Source organism: Carassius carassius, chromosome 47 (assembly GCF_963082965.1).
Source record: "Carassius carassius chromosome 47, fCarCar2.1, whole genome shotgun sequence".
Classification (NCBI taxonomy): Eukaryota; Metazoa; Chordata; class Actinopteri; order Cypriniformes; family Cyprinidae; genus Carassius; species Carassius carassius.
Genome location: NC_081801.1, coordinates 23,997,274 through 24,016,152, shown reverse-complemented (window position 1 = coordinate 24,016,152; position 18,879 = coordinate 23,997,274). Strand labels below are relative to the sequence as shown.

Below are 18,879 nucleotides of genomic sequence, written 5' to 3'. Positions count from 1 at the left end.
TGGCACTGGTTCGATCTGTTAACAGCACGAAAATTAATTGTATTCACAGGTGAACATAAAATATGATTCACTGACATTTCTGCTTTTTTCAGTTTCTTATAAATATCTAAATGGCTAAAGTCTAATCTTACTGTAATCAGCACAAACTGGGCTATAATAATATGTGAGCAGCATGTATGTACGTGATTGTGTTTTTGTGAAAAAAATTTTACGCGTAGCAGAGGTGGGGGACTCGAGTCACATGACTTGACTCGAGTCTGACTCGAGTCACAATTTTCAGGACTTGCGACTTGCTTGATTAAAGTATGAAAATGACTTGACTTGACTTTGACTTGAGAACAAGTTACTTGAGACTTGACTTGACTTGAAGTGGAAGACTCGACAATGACTTGAACTTATAATAAACAAACAGCAATAAAATTAATAAAAAATTGTGACGTCAGGACCACTAATCAGCGTCTGTGCCTTTAGCGCTGCACAATTCAAACCGCGCCAAACATGGAAGACAGTAATGTTAGTCGAGCTCCACAAATAGTCTTGTTTGGCTATAAGGACTTTGAACTGGACCGTGCCAATAAAAAAAGATTTGCCAGATGCAAAATATGCAACGCAAAAATATCCGACACGACAACCACAACGTCAAATTTCATTCGACATTTCAAGAACCACAAGGAAAGGTAAGAAAGTCATCTCTTTCTTGTCAGTGTCACTAAGATCTATAACGATAATGTAATTAATTAATCTTTTATGTTTGGTATAATTTGGCCTTGATGCATATTATGTTTTTTTCTTATTAGAAATGTGACCATTATCATTATAATACGTTTCGTAAATAGATGTTATTTGGAATAGTTATTTGGGGTCTTTGGCTATAACAGTGACGTAGCCTGAATTTAGATTTTGATAGGCATCTTAAAATGAGCGGGACGCTCCATATATTACATGTAGGCTATAATGTCTGTATTAAATGTGCACATTTTCAAGTGTTAGTGGACTGCGTGTGGAAACTAAAAAGCATTGCGCTGATACCATACTGCATGACAGGCTAACACGGAGGCGCCGATGTGATCACTAGCACCTACAAGTTTCTTTTTTTTTTTTTTTGGTCATACAGACAAGAATAATTTCAGCGCAATTACATATTAGGCAGTTTTTCAGTCACAATAATTAGTTTATAAGATTATTAGTCCTTATACATGCTTAAGTTTTACATTCTATCAGTAACTTACAAGTATTTACATTTCTGTGTAAACATATGATAATGTGTGAATGCTGGAACCAAACTTTACGTGAATACATCAGTAAATGATCATCACTTAAATTAATTTATATTTAGATTTTCCTTAAATTACAGTATTTTAAAAAATGTAAAGAATGTTTGTGCATACGAAAATAAATTTGTTTTAATGTTAACAGTTAATGTTAATGTTTACAGTTTTCCCTGATTGTTTTTTTATCTATGCAGATATGATGAATATCTCAAATCCAAGATACACTGTAGCGATCTACAGCAGCCATCCATGTCACAGTTCATTGTGCCCCAGACTACTACATATCCAGTCAACCATCCTCGACAAAAAGCCATTACAGAAGCAATAATATCTGATCTGATCATTAATTGCAACATGCCCCTGTCTATCACTGACAACAAGCACTTCATTCACTTTCTCTCCATTATGGACCCAAAATATACTGCAGTGAGCCGCAGAACCATCACCTCAAGACTTGACACTGTGGTGTCTGAGAGACAATCAAAACTAATAAGTGAAATGGCCACAGTTGAAAATCTGTCCGTCACTGTGGACATCTGGTCAGACAGAAGAATGAGAGGCTACCTTGGTGTCACTGCTCACTGGATGAACACTGCAGCAGATGCTATAACTTTGAAATCTCATCTACTAGCTTGCAACTGCTTCAAGGGGTCACATACGGGAGAGAGAATTCGTGAAGAATTTGAACAAATATGTGATCAGTATAAAATCAAACAAAAGATTGATCATATAATTTGTGACAATTCAAATATGAAGAAGGCATTCACCACATGTTTTCCCAGTTCAGCTGAAGCAGATGAGGATGATGATGACTGCCTTGATGATGCAGAACTTTGGAATGCCCTTCCAGTGGATGAAGAGGAGAGGCTGAATGAGACCTTGACCTCCAAAAGTCAGCATAGACTACAGTGCTTTGCACACACACTACAATTGGTTGTTGGTGATGGTCTTAAAGAGACCAGGGCTGTCAGTTCGGCTCTGGCCAAAGCATCGCGGATCAGTTCTCTGCTCCACACAAGTACTTCTTTTAAGAAGGAATTTGAGAAAGAATTTGGCCAACGTGGAGTGCCTGCTTCTGTTGTTACTCGATGGATTCGACTTTCCGGCAGTTGAAGTCCTTGCTTAGCTGTGACTACCAAACTTTGTGCAAGGTCTTGGATGTTAGAGGGCACAGAGCGACTATTTTTACTCTAAGAGAGTGGGCTCAGATTAAAGAACTGGTCAACATTCTGAAGCCCTTGACTGATGCCACTGCTCTCACTCAGGGAGAGAAAGTTGTAACAATAAGTGCTGTGATTCCCTGTGTTCTCTCCCTCAACAATCACTTGGAAAATCAGAAAGAAGGAACACAATACTTGGTCAACCTAATCCACAGTCTTCAAAGATCACTGCAGAGAAGATTCAAAGGAATCTTTGTCAATGTAAACATGTCTCAGCCAGAGACCAATGAAGGAATCCTGCCATTCTCTGATCCTGTTTATGTCAAAGCAGCTGTTCTTGATCCAGCCTTTGGGGTTATGTGGATAGAGCATGATGTATTGGTTGATGGATGACAAGCTGAAGGAGCAGTTGACCATGGAAGTAAAAAGTAAGTTATAGGCTAATTCTATAATGAGACCCCATACTTGTAAATATTACATTTATTAGTAGTATTTTATTTATTTATTTTCAGAAATTGGAAGTGCTGCATAATAAACCATTAAAAGTTTGCAATCTTGATTTAAACACCCAAGTAATCTTATTCCTAAATGACAATGTTCAAAGTACGATCACAGCAAACATTAAATTCTGCATTGGCACTGCTGCTGGCCCAGAGAGAGCAGTTATCATGTATAAGTATTAAAATGAGACATTGAATCATTTATTCAGTTTCTGACTGCTTAAAAAAATCTTTAAAATTAAATATTTTTAAATAAACTACAGCAATTAACATTTTGTCAGAACATTTAGTAAATTCTCTAGAATGTTGTGTAGGTTTATTTGTTTTTTTACATTTTTGTGTTTTAGATCTGATTGTCCAGGAGGCAGAGCATACCAATATGGAACAGACAGGTGATGGAGATGAAGAAGAGCAAATCAAAGGTGATGAAACTGGGCTGTTCTTATACCACAAAAAGCAGAAGAAATCCACTCATTTCAGCCCTGCGGCCCAGATCAACCATTACCTGGACAATTGTGATGGCCAGAACTGCCTTTTGTTTTGGGGAATGAACAGGGAGAAAATGCCTTCACTGTTCCAAATCGCAATGAGGGTATTAGCTGTGCCTGCTTCAAGCGCACCTGTCGAACGTGTGTTCAGTCATGGGGGGATTATTATGCGGCCCCATCGTTCACAGCTTAGTGCCAATGTCTTGGCAAACCTTATTTTCTGTAAATGCAACACATTTTAGACTGTTTCAATTAAACTGAATTAGACAGATTGGATTATGCATCTTAGACTCTAAATGTTTTGTGTAATCACAATTTTATTTTATTTTCAGATATTAATGTAGCACAGATATACATGTGATTCATATATATTGCAAATGTATAATGAATAAGATACATTATATATGTTTACAATTTCATCTTTTCTTTGGAAAAAATAAATATGTATCAACATTTTTTTTACCTCTATTTATTTTAGTACTGTGACTTGACTTGACTTGAAACTTATCAGGACTCGACTTGACTTGCTTAGGGTGAACCCTTGACTTGACTTGACTTGCTTGATTTATCTGAACTGTGACTTGAGACTTTACTCGAGACTTGATGGTTAAGACTTGAGACTTGCTTAGACTTCGCCATGTGTGACTTGTCCCCACCTCTGACGCGTAGTCTTTAAAAAACTTTAAAGCACTTGAATAAGGCCATAAAACACATAAAAAACATTGGTTCCTGGGACTTTTGAGAACTGAAGCTTGTAGCATAGAATTTTTATTTCTAAATTATGCGAAAATCATCTTGTTTACTCACTGACAGAAAACAATATATTGATATAAATTTTCGAAGACACTTTTTGTTGGTATAAGTCATATGCGAGTAGGCGTCAACTATCATGAATATCATTGTGATTTACACCTGAGAAGACAAAGGCCTGCATAATGAGCTGCATAATGAGCCTTTCAGTCAGCTGTCCCACTGTGAGGGAGGAGTTACAAGAAATAATGTGAGGACAAAATAAATGTATAAGAATCCTTCATCCTGGAGCCAACAACTTTCTATGGTTGAGTAGGCACATAACTCGTTACCAGTGTCATCCACGGGCCTCTCTCCGTTTGACTATAGTCTAGGGTAGCAGCCACCAATTTTTCCGAGTCTGGATTCTGCAGTCGCGGTCCCCTCCGCTCACGCCTTCGTCCAGAAGTGTCGCCGCACATGGACCAGAGCCCATGAGACTCTACTCCAGGTGGGGTCGCGCACTAAGGCTAAGGCCGATCCCCTTACGGTCCGGAGGAGAGAAGTTGTGGTCCTGCTAGGGACATTCTGGATCACTCCCTTATTGATGATTACAATCAACAGGTAGGTTCCACTGGGAGTGCCAGGAGGTGCTCTTAGTGGGAGGGGTACTGTCATGGTTCATGAATTCGCCATCTCTCTCTTGTCTGTGTTTGTGTTGGTGTGTGTGGGTGGAGCCGCTGAACACTGGTCTGATCAGCACCCCTATCATGATTGATCAGCACGCCAGCTGCAGATGATCAGCGCTGTCTATTTAGTCTCTTTGTTTTCACCTTTGTCTTTTGTCAGATCATTGTTTGGATGTTCCTGTCTGTTCCCGCCTGACCAGTTACAGTTGCTGCCTGTTCGTTTGTCCTGCATGTCCGCCTTCACTTCATCAGTACCTCTCGGATTATTACCGCCGTCAACTTCCGGATCTTTGCCATCTTCACTCATCTCTCGTGATCTTCACGTCTGGACTGGGCTGTACTACTGCATCCCTGTGTAGAATTTGCTTCCTGGACATTGTTTCATCTCATCATCATCATCTCTGTTAATGCATTTACCAATAAACTCACTTTTACTTGGAATTGAATCATCTTTCATCACACCCCCTTACTCCAAAATAACGCATCCTTTTTTCTTTAAAATGATTACATTAATCACTTTGTTATATAATTTTTAATCAAAGTGAAAATCAATTTACTAAATAATGTTAACTTAACTGACTGCTTCACTTCCACTTAAAGCCAGTGATATTCTCTTTTCCACACTTTCTGCACGGCCCTGGACTGACTCTAATTTAACGCATTTAAAAACACATTATAAACTGTGTAAAAAAGAAAGCGGAAAGGGTTGACACCAACTTCATTTGAAAAAGACTACCATGACAAAGAGCCCAAAATAGACTTGCTTCTGTAAGAAGGCAATAGACAATGATTAATAATTTAGCTTCTCTTTCTTTTCTCATAACTCAACACAAAGACACAAATAAGGGTTTACAATGTGCTACACTAAACAGGCCAAGATAGGGTATTTTTAAAAGCTGCATCATAAATCTTCAAAAAATGAACTTTACTGAGTGCAGAAAAGTGCAACTGTAGAAAATGTCCAATAATTGGCTTTGACATTTACATGCTATGTTCACTTCCAAAAGATAATCAGAGACAATTACAATCCTTTAAGATCAAACCAAATATTTTTTTTTGGCATCACCAAATAAACCATACACTTCTACAATGCAATTATGTCTTTGCCCATAATGTTCCAGAAACATCACCGTTCTTGTCCCTGGGAGCTCTAGCTAACAACTCTTCTGCAACACACTATTCCCATGGGCAAACACAATGAGCCTTCATTAAAGCATCCAAATTCAAATGTTATTCTTAGCCTGGGGAGCACTGAAGCCATATTAAATTAAATCATATGAAACAGGGCCTAGAAGAGAACAGAGCAGCATCGCCCTTCCTTATCTAGTGTGCCACACCATAGTGTCTATTCCACGTGGAACCTTCATTATCATCATAATCCCTGTGGACAAGCACTATTATGAATTGGAAAACGCTTAGGTTTGCAGTTCTTATTAAAGCTTATGTATTGTTTAATTCAAATGCTTGAGATGACAGACCAGAGATAGGGTGAATACGTGACTAAATCCATATTTGCTGAGATTTAACACTTTATGTAAGCAAAAAAAAAAAAAAAAAAAAACCCTAACAGAAAACAGTATATTGACTTGGGGCGAATCAATTTAAATCACTGGAAAGTGCTGTTTTTGACACAGTACTGTATCTTACATGGTTAAAATGTAATATATCCAGACTATTGCGTACATGATGAATTAGCAGTGTTACTGTGCTACATTATTGGCTCCCGGGCAAGTGCTCTCTCTTACTTCAGGGTAAAAAGATTTCATGAATATTTGTAAGTTATGTACACATATTGTAAATGTGAAATTCATGTATGTTTAATGCATGAGGAATGTTACCATTAAACTATAGCAGAGTCAGCAATAACTTGCAGGGTGCAGATCAACATCTAGCATAGACCTGGGAATCTTTTCAAGCATATAGCAGTTTCTCACAACCGTTTATGCAGCACTTCAATAATCTCCATTCCTTATACTTTCAAGAAAAAGCTTTTTCTTGTTATGGGTTTTTCTTGTTATAGTGCATTTTTATGTTATGGGAAACTTCAAGGTTATGGTGGTCAGATAAATTAGTGGTAATATGATGATGCAGTAGCCTTTTCCTGTAGGTTGATGGCCATTTATTAAATTCAGGATGAGGTTAAAGATTTTAAAAGATAAAACCCATCCTAGCTCAGAAAAATAGATGACCAATCTCTCATAGTGACTCTGCATGAGCAGCCCAGATACTGGTGGAATTGGCCTACTCTGTCTCTGGCAGCTGAACACATTGCTCTGGACAGCTCCTGGCCAAGCTAGTAACAATTCAATTTCCTGACTCATTCATCAAGTACTTGGGGTGCTTGGGTCACAGGCTGGGCCAGCTCCCCATCATCCCGTTCATCCGGAGTCCGCCATCGATAAGAAGGCATTAGTCTACCTCTGCCAGCTCATCTGAAAGGGCTGGAGAATTCAGGCACAATTTGTTTTCAGTTTGACAACCTGCTGTCCAGCTGAATTCAAAATCACCCGAACGAATAGATTCAAGAAGCCAGATAGAGGAATACTTGTATAGTGCACGAGTTCACCATTTAATTGTGTAGTTTGCAGGTGAGTGGTGTGATCACTTGCTTCCATTGTAGACTGAAAACAGAATCTATGCAAAACACTACATAAAGTTGTTCAACATGCATCAAATGCATTAACAGAGACTACCAAGAGTTGAAGTCATACCTCATCGTGTAGAGAAGAGTTCCATTGTCTACCAGCCGCAGAAGTTTATTGGGTGTAGTCATATTGTGGGCTACTGACTTCTTCCCATTGTGGAAGAAAGTGTCCGGAGTCCAAATCTTGCTGGCGAGCAAGTTGTTAAGTGGAAGGACCTGCATAGGCCCATCAAACTTCAGTCTTTCATCCCGCCAGCTTTGCCGGAAGAACACATCAATTGTGTATTCCTAGAGGAGAGAAAAAAAAGTCTTTCATTCTAAGACTTTCTGACAGCCCTTTTTAAACTTCACTTCACCCCCAAGTGTGCTGGCATGTGAAGCTCTTCTCCAATCTCGGCAAATGACTCAAGAACAGGAAAAGATTCAGACTGTTTCTCAGACTTCACATTTAACAGATTTTCCTGCTCGGATGGCCTTGATTGGTCGAGATGTTTTTCTCAGTTGTACACCTCAATAATTCATCACATTTTAAGGAGAGATGCAGCCTAGCTGGTGCGAGATACTAAAGGCTCCTTCAAAAGTTCAAACTCGAATGATTGCGTTTTCACAGCTGTCACTGGAGGGAAAAAACAAGCTTTTTCCAAGAGTTATCTCTCTGACTATATTGCTAACACAGAACAGGGGACACTGTCCTCAGTGAACCTCTGCTGAGTTGGGAATAGGAATCATCTCAAATCCACAGCATCTTCTCCAGTGATGAGAATCGCTCATCTTTTAAGGCTTCCATTATTGATGAGGTAATCCTCTACAGGTTTTCTATGGGAACAAACATCAAAACATATCATATCTTCTTACATTTAATAAGTCAACTCATGCCATGAATAAAAATAATGACAAATGGATGAAAATTCAATGTTAAAAATGAATGTTGAAATCTTTAAAATGCCACATTAATCATTCAGTAGGATCTGTAACTGAATCTTGTAACTGAGTTTGTGACAACAAACAATTACAGGACATGTCTCTTTTTTTGTTTTATGTTCTGCATTACATCCGATAACTATGAGCTTTTTGTCACGCTTCACAAGGTCCAATTTGCTGGAAAGATATTTGGGAAGCAACAGACGGAAATCTATGTTGCCCAGTCAATCAGAAATGTCAAGAAGCTATTGAAAACAGGGAGGAAACAAGTCAGATAAAAACCACTCATTACAAATGCCTTCCAGGCTTCAGTAGAAGGTTTCATACTGGATGTTTCTCAGGGAATGACGGGTTGAGTTTTCAGCATTAAAACGTGTATGCTTGTCATGTGCATGCCGGTGCACATCATTTATTTAGTAAGCTCCAGATTTCTATTTGAAGTTCTTTCAGATTAAAGTTTTGTGAGTACAGTACTTCGGTTCCTAAGAAGTAGTCTGTACATTACAAGAAGTGAAAGCTGACATCAAATGACATCTACATCAGAAAGCACAGGAATGAGTTAAAGGATTAGTTCACTTTCAAATTAAAATAATTTCATCCAATATGTTTGTCTTTCTTTCTTCAGTCGAAAAGAAATTAAGGTTTTTGATGAAAACATTACAGGATTATTCTCCTTATAATGGACTTCAAGGACTACCTTTTCAAACGGTTAACATTGATAGTGTGTTAATTTGTGCAATGATAACCTTCCAGCAATGTAAATTGTATGTATTTTTTTATATATCAGAATGGGTAAATTACAATATAAATTTATAAGAAATGAATAAATTATTATATATGGGCTTAAAAACAAGATGCAAACAATCAGAATATTGTACCTGATGGGGAGTGCCCAATGTAAACATGAAACATATGCCATTACCCATATTGTACCGTGGTACAGTTATGGAGACCCTTCATAAAGCAGAGGTCAGCTGATTGCTCTGCCAATAGTTAGAAATGGTACTATAGTATGCAGTGTTTAATAAACAGCTGTTTTACTAAATTCTGCTGAGGTGAAATTCAGTGCAGTCCTGTATAGTGAAATGCATCACATCGTGGTCTCTTTATCGTATTGTGACTTTGCTGGTGATACAAAACCCTAGTATTAACTGTGGTAACCGCATTCTGAAGTCACTCTTTTTCTTGTGTGTATCATGGTTTTTCAGTTTTGGTTTGCTAAGTAGTAAGGAGTAGCCAAAGTCAGGTAATGTACTTATTAACCGTGTTTGCAAGTGCTTGTTAGAAGAACTATTTGAGCAACAGAAGAGGACAGCTGCTTGTGTTTTGTGTCTTTTCTCATTACATTTTAGCGTGGTTGTCATTGTTAGGAAACATGGTTTTGATTACTGTGTTTATCATGGTAAACGTGTGCTTAAGTCATGTTTGTTCTTGTGCGTATTGTATGTTTTTTTTTCAGTTTCGGTTTGCTAAGGAGTAAGGTACTCATCTGCTTGTTTTAGACAAGTGCGCTCACTAAGTGCTTTTAAATCTCTACTATTACTACTAATACTAATAAATCACGCTCTGTACATTGTACTTTACTCTCCATTTCAGTTTGTGTCTGAAACTGCGAGTCTGCTGTAGACAAAGCATACTTTATTTCAACTATTGCTACGCATTCAAGTCTGAACCTCATGGTCCTAACCGAGACCTGGATCAAACCTGAGGACACTGCCAATTCTGCAGCCCTCTTCACTAATTTCACTTTTTCCCCACACCCCTTGCGCGATTGGGATGGGTGGACCAATTGTGATCTTCAGTGAGATGAAGAAAGCCCACGTCACACCTCTCTTCATCAATTTGCAGTGGCTGCCAATAGCTGCTCACATCAAATTTAAGTTACTGATGTTCCCGTACAAGACAACCACTGGCACCAATATACCAAAATTTGCATGTTCAGACTTATGCGCCATCCAGAAGATTTAGTTCTGTAAGTGAATGACACCTTGTGGTGCCATACCAAAAAGGCACCAAATCACTCTTACAGACCTTTTATTGGACTGTTCCCAGCTGGTGGAATGACCTATCTCAATTTGAGCAGCTGAATTTTTAGTCAATTTCAAAAACCGTCTAGACACATATTTTTCATCAGCACCTGCCCAGTAACAATATACAATACTATACAATTCAAAAGCTTGATGTAAATAATATAAATGTAACAAATATATATATATATATATATATATATATATATATATATATATATATATATATATATATATATATATAGTTAAAAGGATTTCTGAAGGATTGTGTGACTGGAGTAATGATGCAGAAAAATTAAGTTTGAAAGTCAGCTTTGATTGTTCCCAATAAACTGTTTAACTGCTTTAACTGTTGTGGGATAATTAAATATATTCTAAATAAACTACAAACATAAAATTATATAGATTTATTTTGTCCTCACATTCTTTCTTGTAACTCCTCCCTCTCAGTCACACAGCTGACTGAAAGGCTCATTATGCGGCTCATTATGCAGGGCTTTGTCTTCTCAGGTGTAAATCACAATGATATTCATGATAGTTGACGCCTACTCGCATATGACTTTTACCAACAAAAAGTGTCTTAGAAAATGTAAATCAATATATTGTTTTCTGTAAGTGAGTAAACAAGATGATTTTCAGTTAATTTAGAAAGAAAAATTCTAGGCTACAAGCTCTAGTTCTCAAAAATCCCAGGAACCAATGTTCTGTATGTATTTTATTGGCTTATTCAAGTGATTTAACATTTTTAATTTTTCACCACCCATAAATTTTTTTTTTCTCAAAAACACAATCATGTACATACATGCTGCTCAAATATTATTAGCCCAGTATGTGCTGATTACAGTGAGATTAGACTTTAGCCATTTAGATGTGTATAAGAAACTGAAAAAAGCACAAATGCCAGGGCATGACAAAACTTCTCCAGGCCCCAAAAAACCCTTAGACTCCAGAGGGTTAATACTAGCACTTACCTATTCTATTCTATTCTATTCTATTCTATTCTATTCTATTTCTACTTGTATATCATCACCCTCTTGTTGGTCGATTGCTTCTATTGTTCTCCTCGTTTTTAAGTTGCTTTGGATAAAAGTGTCTGCTAAATGACTAAATGTAAATGTTTTAAATAAAGAATTATTCTGTAAAAGTATTTTTTTTTAAACAGTACATGGTAAATGGACTGCATTTGTACAGCGCTTTCAACAGACCACATGACCATCCAAAAAGCGCTTTACAAGTTGCCTCACATTCACCCATTCACACACCGACTGCGGTGTCAGCCATTCAAGGCGCCATCCAGCTCGTCGGGAGCAGCTGGGGTTAGGTGTCTTGCTCAAGGACACCTCGACACTTGGTCAGGTGGAGCCGGGGATTGAACCACCAACCTTTTGTTTTGTAGACAACCTAAATGAACCACTGAGCTACTGCAGCCCCTACATAACATGCATAACATAACAATACATAACATAAAATGACCCCTTCAGAGTTTGAGGCAGAAGCACCATAGTGAGGTCATTGAATAATCAATGTTATAATTAAAATTAATGCACATTTTACACATTCATTCTTCTACAGACCAACTGAGTGGAATCGTTAAGTAGTGTGCAGTGTAGATTGTGTGTGTGTGTGTGTGTGTGTGTTTAGGCAAATATAAAGAAAAAAAAAAGGCTGGCATCCTGGTAAGTGATATCTGCACAATACATTCTTGCTAATACTGTATACAGGGTTATGCTTGAAAGGCAATACTTCTCCTCAACAAAACATGATCAAAACAAAAACAAATGCAAATATTGTACAACTTAAAGGCCATTTGCTATTAACCCATCAAAAGTGACACTTTGATGGAAGGTGTAGTACACCGCTACTTCTGCTCAAGGTTATTTTCTTATAATTTGCATATATTTTATAATAATAACGTGTTCATAGCGAGAACCTACAATACTGATGTTACCTGTATGTAGATGTTAACTTATGAGTCAGCACTAACATGGTTTCATAAAGTGACAAATAAATACAACACTATTGCTTCAAGGCAAATCAGAATAGGACAAGCAACAGAAGTTTACTGTTAATGAGAATGATTATGACAAGTTGTTTGTGAAGAACAGAAATTTGATCAGAATGTGATGACAAGCTAAGATGTCCACCATTTTCCAACCCAATGAGGATCATTTACTTGAAGCTTTTTCAGTGAGCTGTACAGAGAGCTGATGTCAGACAAAGAACAAATACGTGTCAAATAGATAAAGCGCTAGATGTTAGTGCACATGACCTAATGTGTATATTCTGTAATCACAGCTGTGCTGATATAGAGCCATGACTACTAGTTTGATATTGTGTTTATGCAACAGTTCGACAGCACAAGTGTGTAGAACTACTCCCGGCACAGATTCAAATCTCAGGTTTACAGTTACTAATTCAAAATGTCACTTTAGAACTAGAAATGAAGAAATGCAGAGTTGAATAAAAGCTTACTGTATTATGTAGATTATTATGAAAGAAAGATTCAATGAGCAAGTGTAATTATCTGCTCGAGGGCTGCGCGATTAATTTAAATTAAATCACAAAGGTGATAAATCGCGATTAGGCAGAATGAGATTGTCATGCATATCTTTCAGTAAAGCACAGTTCTGTAATCAGCAGTAAATCTCTATCCAAAGGCCAGAGGGCGCTCTCATGCTGAATCTCCAAATACACCTTGCAGAAGAAACCAAGGAAATCCCTTTCTTCGATTCCCTAAACGCGCGATTAAATCATCTGCGATTGTGAACGCGATTTTGAGTAGCTTGTCAGTAAACTACAACTTTGTGTAGTAAATGATGCTCCATCTAAAAGCACATGCTGGAGATTTACTACTAATCACAGAACCGGCTTTACTGACAAGATGCGCATGACAATCGCATTCAATTAATCATTGAGCCAGAACTGCTTTTCTGACTGATATGACACAAACAATGTTAACCATTTCTACATTCTTTAACACGCATATTTTAGATCCATATTCATTTAAAAGCCTCTGGCATGAAAAATAGTATCATCATTTCCTCCTGGTTTTTTTTACCCTATTATAAGTTATAGGAACATTGCATAGTTAATAAAGAAACTTAATTCTAATGCTCATTTTATTAGCGTTAGCTGCGCTTATGCTAACGATTAACTACTCCAATTACAGCGTTCATTAAAATCCGACATTCAAATAAAAGTATTTGATAGTATTCATAACAAAAGCAGTGTTTCCCACAGCCTTGCAGTCTATTTGCTGCGGCATATATGCAAATGAATGCTCTGCCAGCAGGAGGAGCTTGTAGAGCACGAGAGAGACAGGTTTCCCCTGTAACGGCTGTAATCAAATAAGCGTTGAGCCAGCGATCACAAATGCTGCTCAGACATTACAGGCAATATGAAATTAAAATTTTCTCAAGACATTTGGTTTTCTTTAGAAATACAGTGATATCAAAACACCAGCACCGGTTTTTGACTTTGACACATGTAGTGCTCATGTTTACAAAGTCAAAGCCTTTTGTTTGTGGTGATCAGTTTTGATATTTCCCAATGTATGGGAAACACTGTGAAACCTACCTACTTTGACTATTTCATTTGATCCAAGCATCTGTCTTTAAAGTGTTTTGTTAGTTTGGTGTGTTTCCTCCTTTTGATGTCGTCATGTCTCAGTGCTTTTATGAAGAAAGAGCATCTGCGCACCTTTCGGATAGTGCATCAAGAACCAGGTTGACCGGGTACTCGGTACCACCGGTACTTAAAAAAAAAAAAAAAAAAAAAAAATGGTACTGTAACATTTACATTTTTTTGTACCAACTTGGTACCGAAGTACCGGGTCGAGTCAGAACTAGAAGAAAACATTAATTTGCTGAGGAAAGCAATATCTTTGTCATACTATACTTTCATTTGTTGAGGGTTGTCAGGCTGCTTTGATCTCTTCATGAAGCCCAAAATTCAGGAACTCTCACAAAACAGATGCCATGCAACAATACATTTCTAATCTGAAGAGAGGATCTCAAAGAAACCAATTTTCTCAACTGTCCTTAACCCATCCTTAAGCTTCCCTCCTTCCCTCCTAGGCATATGGCCCAGGACACTGGAAGTTGACTTAGAAGTGCCAAGAACTTAACTTTCTATTTTTACCTATTGCAGTTATTATATATTAACAATTTATGATTTAAACCTTTTTATGTTTAGTATCATTCTAAAGGTATTTCAATTTTAAATGACATGTGTGACTATCTTAAATTTGTTTGTCTTCTACTTCTATGTGGCTATTCCCCATATACTGTAGCTACAGTAATTAAGCATATAATATAAAGAGCATATAATTGCCATGTGGTTACAATGTGATTCACAATTGCATTATCTCTTCTGAACTGGCATGATACATTCTTACCTGACAATTTATTATTATTATTTTTAATAATATTTTTTTTTTTATTTGATGTATTCTGAACTCTTCTGAAATCATTATGACTAGTAGATCATGTGGAGGCTGATGTTACCTCGCATCTGTAGGCATGCCATCAGAGAAATTTTTGGACTATGCAGAAGTGCACGTAAAAGACCTACAGACACTCCAGCTTCTCACAGCGTTGAATTCCATTATTTGGCCAATAGGTGGAGCTTCCAGGGTGATTTCCCATGACAGCGCTCACCAGTTCTTTTATTGGCTGTGTCCTACAAGGTGTTATTGAAAGTAAAAATAGCTTGTTTACAACTTTGTTTCAAAATAAAAGTCAGTTTTCTACGTAGTCATTTATAAAGACAGTCTCTTGTCACCATCTAATGTTCTCAATACCAAATACTATTATTAAATACTACTATTATTTATACAATATATTTATTGAACAATAATATTTAATTAACAACAACAGCCATTATAAAGTCGCTATGAAATTAAGTCAGAAGTACAAAGGCAGCGCTCTGATGAAGCAGTAAAGTTCTGAAGTTATGAAACTTTGCCTCAGCCAAAACTGTTTACTCTGGGACAAATAATAGATTAATGATACTAAAGACTGCCCATTAGATTTACTCAAGACAAATTATAGATTTTGTTTAACCAATATACATTACATTTACAAATATAGAGGCAGCATCAAATTCCAGAAGAGCTGGCTAAATTAAGGGTGTTCTCCGCTGGTTCATGAGCGTTGGACAGCCTTTGACGCCCTGGAGCTCACAACACCAAATAGGCCTATAACAAGCAAATTTTCAAATAGGCATTATCTTTATAAATAAAATATAGATTTCTTATTTTTTAAAAACTCTCTACATTCTCACATAAAAACTCCTCAAAATACATTCCATAACAAAGAACAGTAGTATTTGTAAAATGTCCTCCAACGTGATGCTCACTGTGACAAATGCTGAAAGCAGAATATACAAGTAGTGAAATGGTTCCTGTGGTGATACTGGCTGGAAAGACCAGATCAGATTCAAGGACCAAAAGTAACTGTTGTATAAATATATTTTAGGTAAAAAAAAAAGATTTGAACATTTTAATTACTTTAAATATGTTTAAATTATCATTTAATAATTTTAAGCAAAAATATAATTTTTACTTAATTCTCAAATGTTACTACTTTTTTTTTTGACAGTCATAGTTTTTAACAATATAAAGTTGCTGTGGTTTTAATAGAATACCGAAATAAACACAAATTATTTCACTTTTTGAAACAGTATGAACTTCCATTATATTCACAAGGGGGATAATCATATTTGTCTTACAAAAAAATAAAAAAATAAATAAATAAATAAATAAATACTATAAATGTAAGAGTGAAATACAAAATCCGGTAACACTTTAGAGGAGGTAACACTTGTTAACTATTAACTACGACATTTCTCTCAATAAATTCTTAATTAGCTGCTTATTAATAGTTAGGTAGTTGTTAGGTTTAGGTATTGGGTAGGATTAGGGATGTAGAATAAGGTCAAGTAGAATAAGGCATTCAAATGTTCTTAATTAGCACTAATACATGGATAATATTCTAGTAATATGCATGATAATAATAAGTGTTACCTATTCTAAAATGTTACCCAAAATCCTACAGACTGAAGATGCATAAAAAGTGCCAGTGGTGTTCTGCTCAACATATGTTTGTAGTCAGGTTGGCTGTAGGAAATATTTGCACATCACATGGTCCTTGGTCTATCCATCACTTAGACAGTTTTAATGCAATAGGTATATAGGACATGTCCCTGGATTTTGGATTGCTGCTCCTGTTGTTCCTGCCCAAAGCAAAAAGCACGAAGCAAAAACTCTTGCAAATAATTACAAAGCCCATTAGGGTGAGCATACAGTATGTACAGTGGCTGGGAATCATGAGTGATATGAAGAAAAATGTTACAGAGTGCAAACACTGTCAGACTAACTGTCTAGCACTATGCAAAGGTCTCTAATGAGAAGCGAACTGCCTGCAAGATTGTCACAGCACTCAGCATTAATTACCTGATTGTAATGCAGTACTATTCCAGATAACTAGAAATCGCACATCTGTCAGACTCTGTTAGAAGAAGTGCAGCTGGGAAGCTGAAAATACATCTAAACATGGCCAGTATTTCAGAGCAGCTCCAGTGTTCTAGTAGCTCCCACTAATGATGGGTCATTCATGAACTATTACATGCTTATCACATTCTTTGCACCCCCCCCCCATTTATTATTATTATTATTATTATTATTATTATTAATAATAATAATAATTAAGTCATAATGAAGACAGTAATTATAACAATACACACACACACACAGAGAATAAAACAATATTTTGAATAACATATGTCATATATAGAATTAATAAAAACAGTGATAATATTACATTTAGTAAAAATGTTTGAAACATTATGTTAAACATTAAATTAACTGAAAACTACTGCTCCAGAGGAATTTAATCAAGCAACATTTCGACCTTCAGGTCTTCATCAGGCTCAATGAGTTTTCAGTGTGCAGACTTCACTTCTTTATTTGTCTATATCATCCAGTTGTCTTGCACCTGCATCCTATTTGGATCTTTGGGATGTGCACACCATTTTTGTTTTATTATAACAATAAATTAACACCTTAAGTTTATACATTAAATGCTGGAATACACTAAATTACTTTTAAAAGCCGAAGAGCTTTCAAAACACTATAAGCATCACACACTTGTCCACTCTTTAAATAGTTACAAAGAAAAACTGGACATCAACACATGCAGAACCTAGCGCCATGTTAGTAGGGGACGCATGACAAATGAAAACGTATTCTGAAATTGGCTAAAAATGTCAAACAGGTTTGATATCCTCCGACTGGATGAAATAATGGCCTGAAGCTAGCATAAACCACATGATCTTCTGTGAAATCTGTAGACTGGTTCTGACTTTTGGCAAACTATCAAATTTACAAACCAGCTCTATAGACGACATTTGTGATGTATTGTCAGGCTCACAAAAAAAAAAAAAGAAAGAAAGAAAAGACAAAAATGGCAAAGGATGAGAGCGTCTCACTTGCCTTTATGGGTAAGTGCTGTGTTGTCATTTCAAATTTGTTGATCATGTTCAATCACTTTTATGCATTGCAAGCTTAAACATTTGGTTTTCAGTGATATAAACTCAAGTGTGTGGAGTATGTCAGAAACTACATATACATCTCTATACTGTATCCAGTGTAGACTGCATCAGTGATTATAATGGGTTCAATTTGCTTGACGCTTGAATCCAGTGTAAGCAAATATTAGCCATTAAGTGACTGAACTTCAGTGGCCGGGGCCTATGGTGTGATGATGTGCAACTATTGGTCAGTGTCTTGCTCTGGAGGCACTCATACAAGTATGCCACAGTAATTGCCCTTGGGATGTCACAGATCTCTTTAAGAGGAATTAATATAAACAAAATAAGCTTCACATTTCTGCTTTCATTTTCCCCATATGTTTCTATTGCGAGTGACGAGTTGAAATCAACAGCATGTCTGTGATATTATGCATAGAGTTTGAGTTGTACTTGAAACCTGAAACATCCCTTTCAAATAATTGTACTCTTTCATTGCCAATGTCTCCCCAGTGGTTAATATCAACCCTGAGAATAAAAATAAACACAGAGCATGTAACTTACCATAAACATGACTTGCAATGAAGTCTTTAGCCATTCCATTAATTGTGAATTTTAAAACCCTGTTTCAGTGGGCTTTTCTACAGCCGTTTAATTACAGTTCTCCTCGTTCTGATTCTGCTTTTCCCACAGCCCTTTCCACACTCTTAAGAATTTACTTCATCCCTTTTAAGTCATCTGTATTAATTATAAGAAAAGTAAAAGAACAAAAGATGAACGAGAACATCACTGGTCATATAATCAAGAAGCACAAGAGCAGTTTTCCAAAGAAAAGAAAAAAACAGTAGAAGCATATTGTCAAAATATAATTAATTTAAAGATTAAAACTCCCGTGCAGAGGTCTGGTTGATCCATGCAAGGTC

The 18,879-nt window shown here is 36.7% G+C and overlaps 1 protein-coding gene across 1 annotated transcript in view; it reads right to left on the bottom strand.

Moving 5' to 3' along the window:
* Positions 1-18,879, bottom strand: part of LOC132130664 (gamma-aminobutyric acid receptor subunit alpha-3-like) — a 149,049-nt gene that overhangs the window by 85,662 nt on the left and 44,508 nt on the right. Inside the window, exon 4 of the mRNA XM_059542441.1 lies at positions 7,549-7,769. Within this exon, the coding sequence (XP_059398424.1) occupies positions 7,549-7,769 (221 nt within the window). The remainder of the gene's footprint in view (positions 1-7,548; positions 7,770-18,879) is intronic.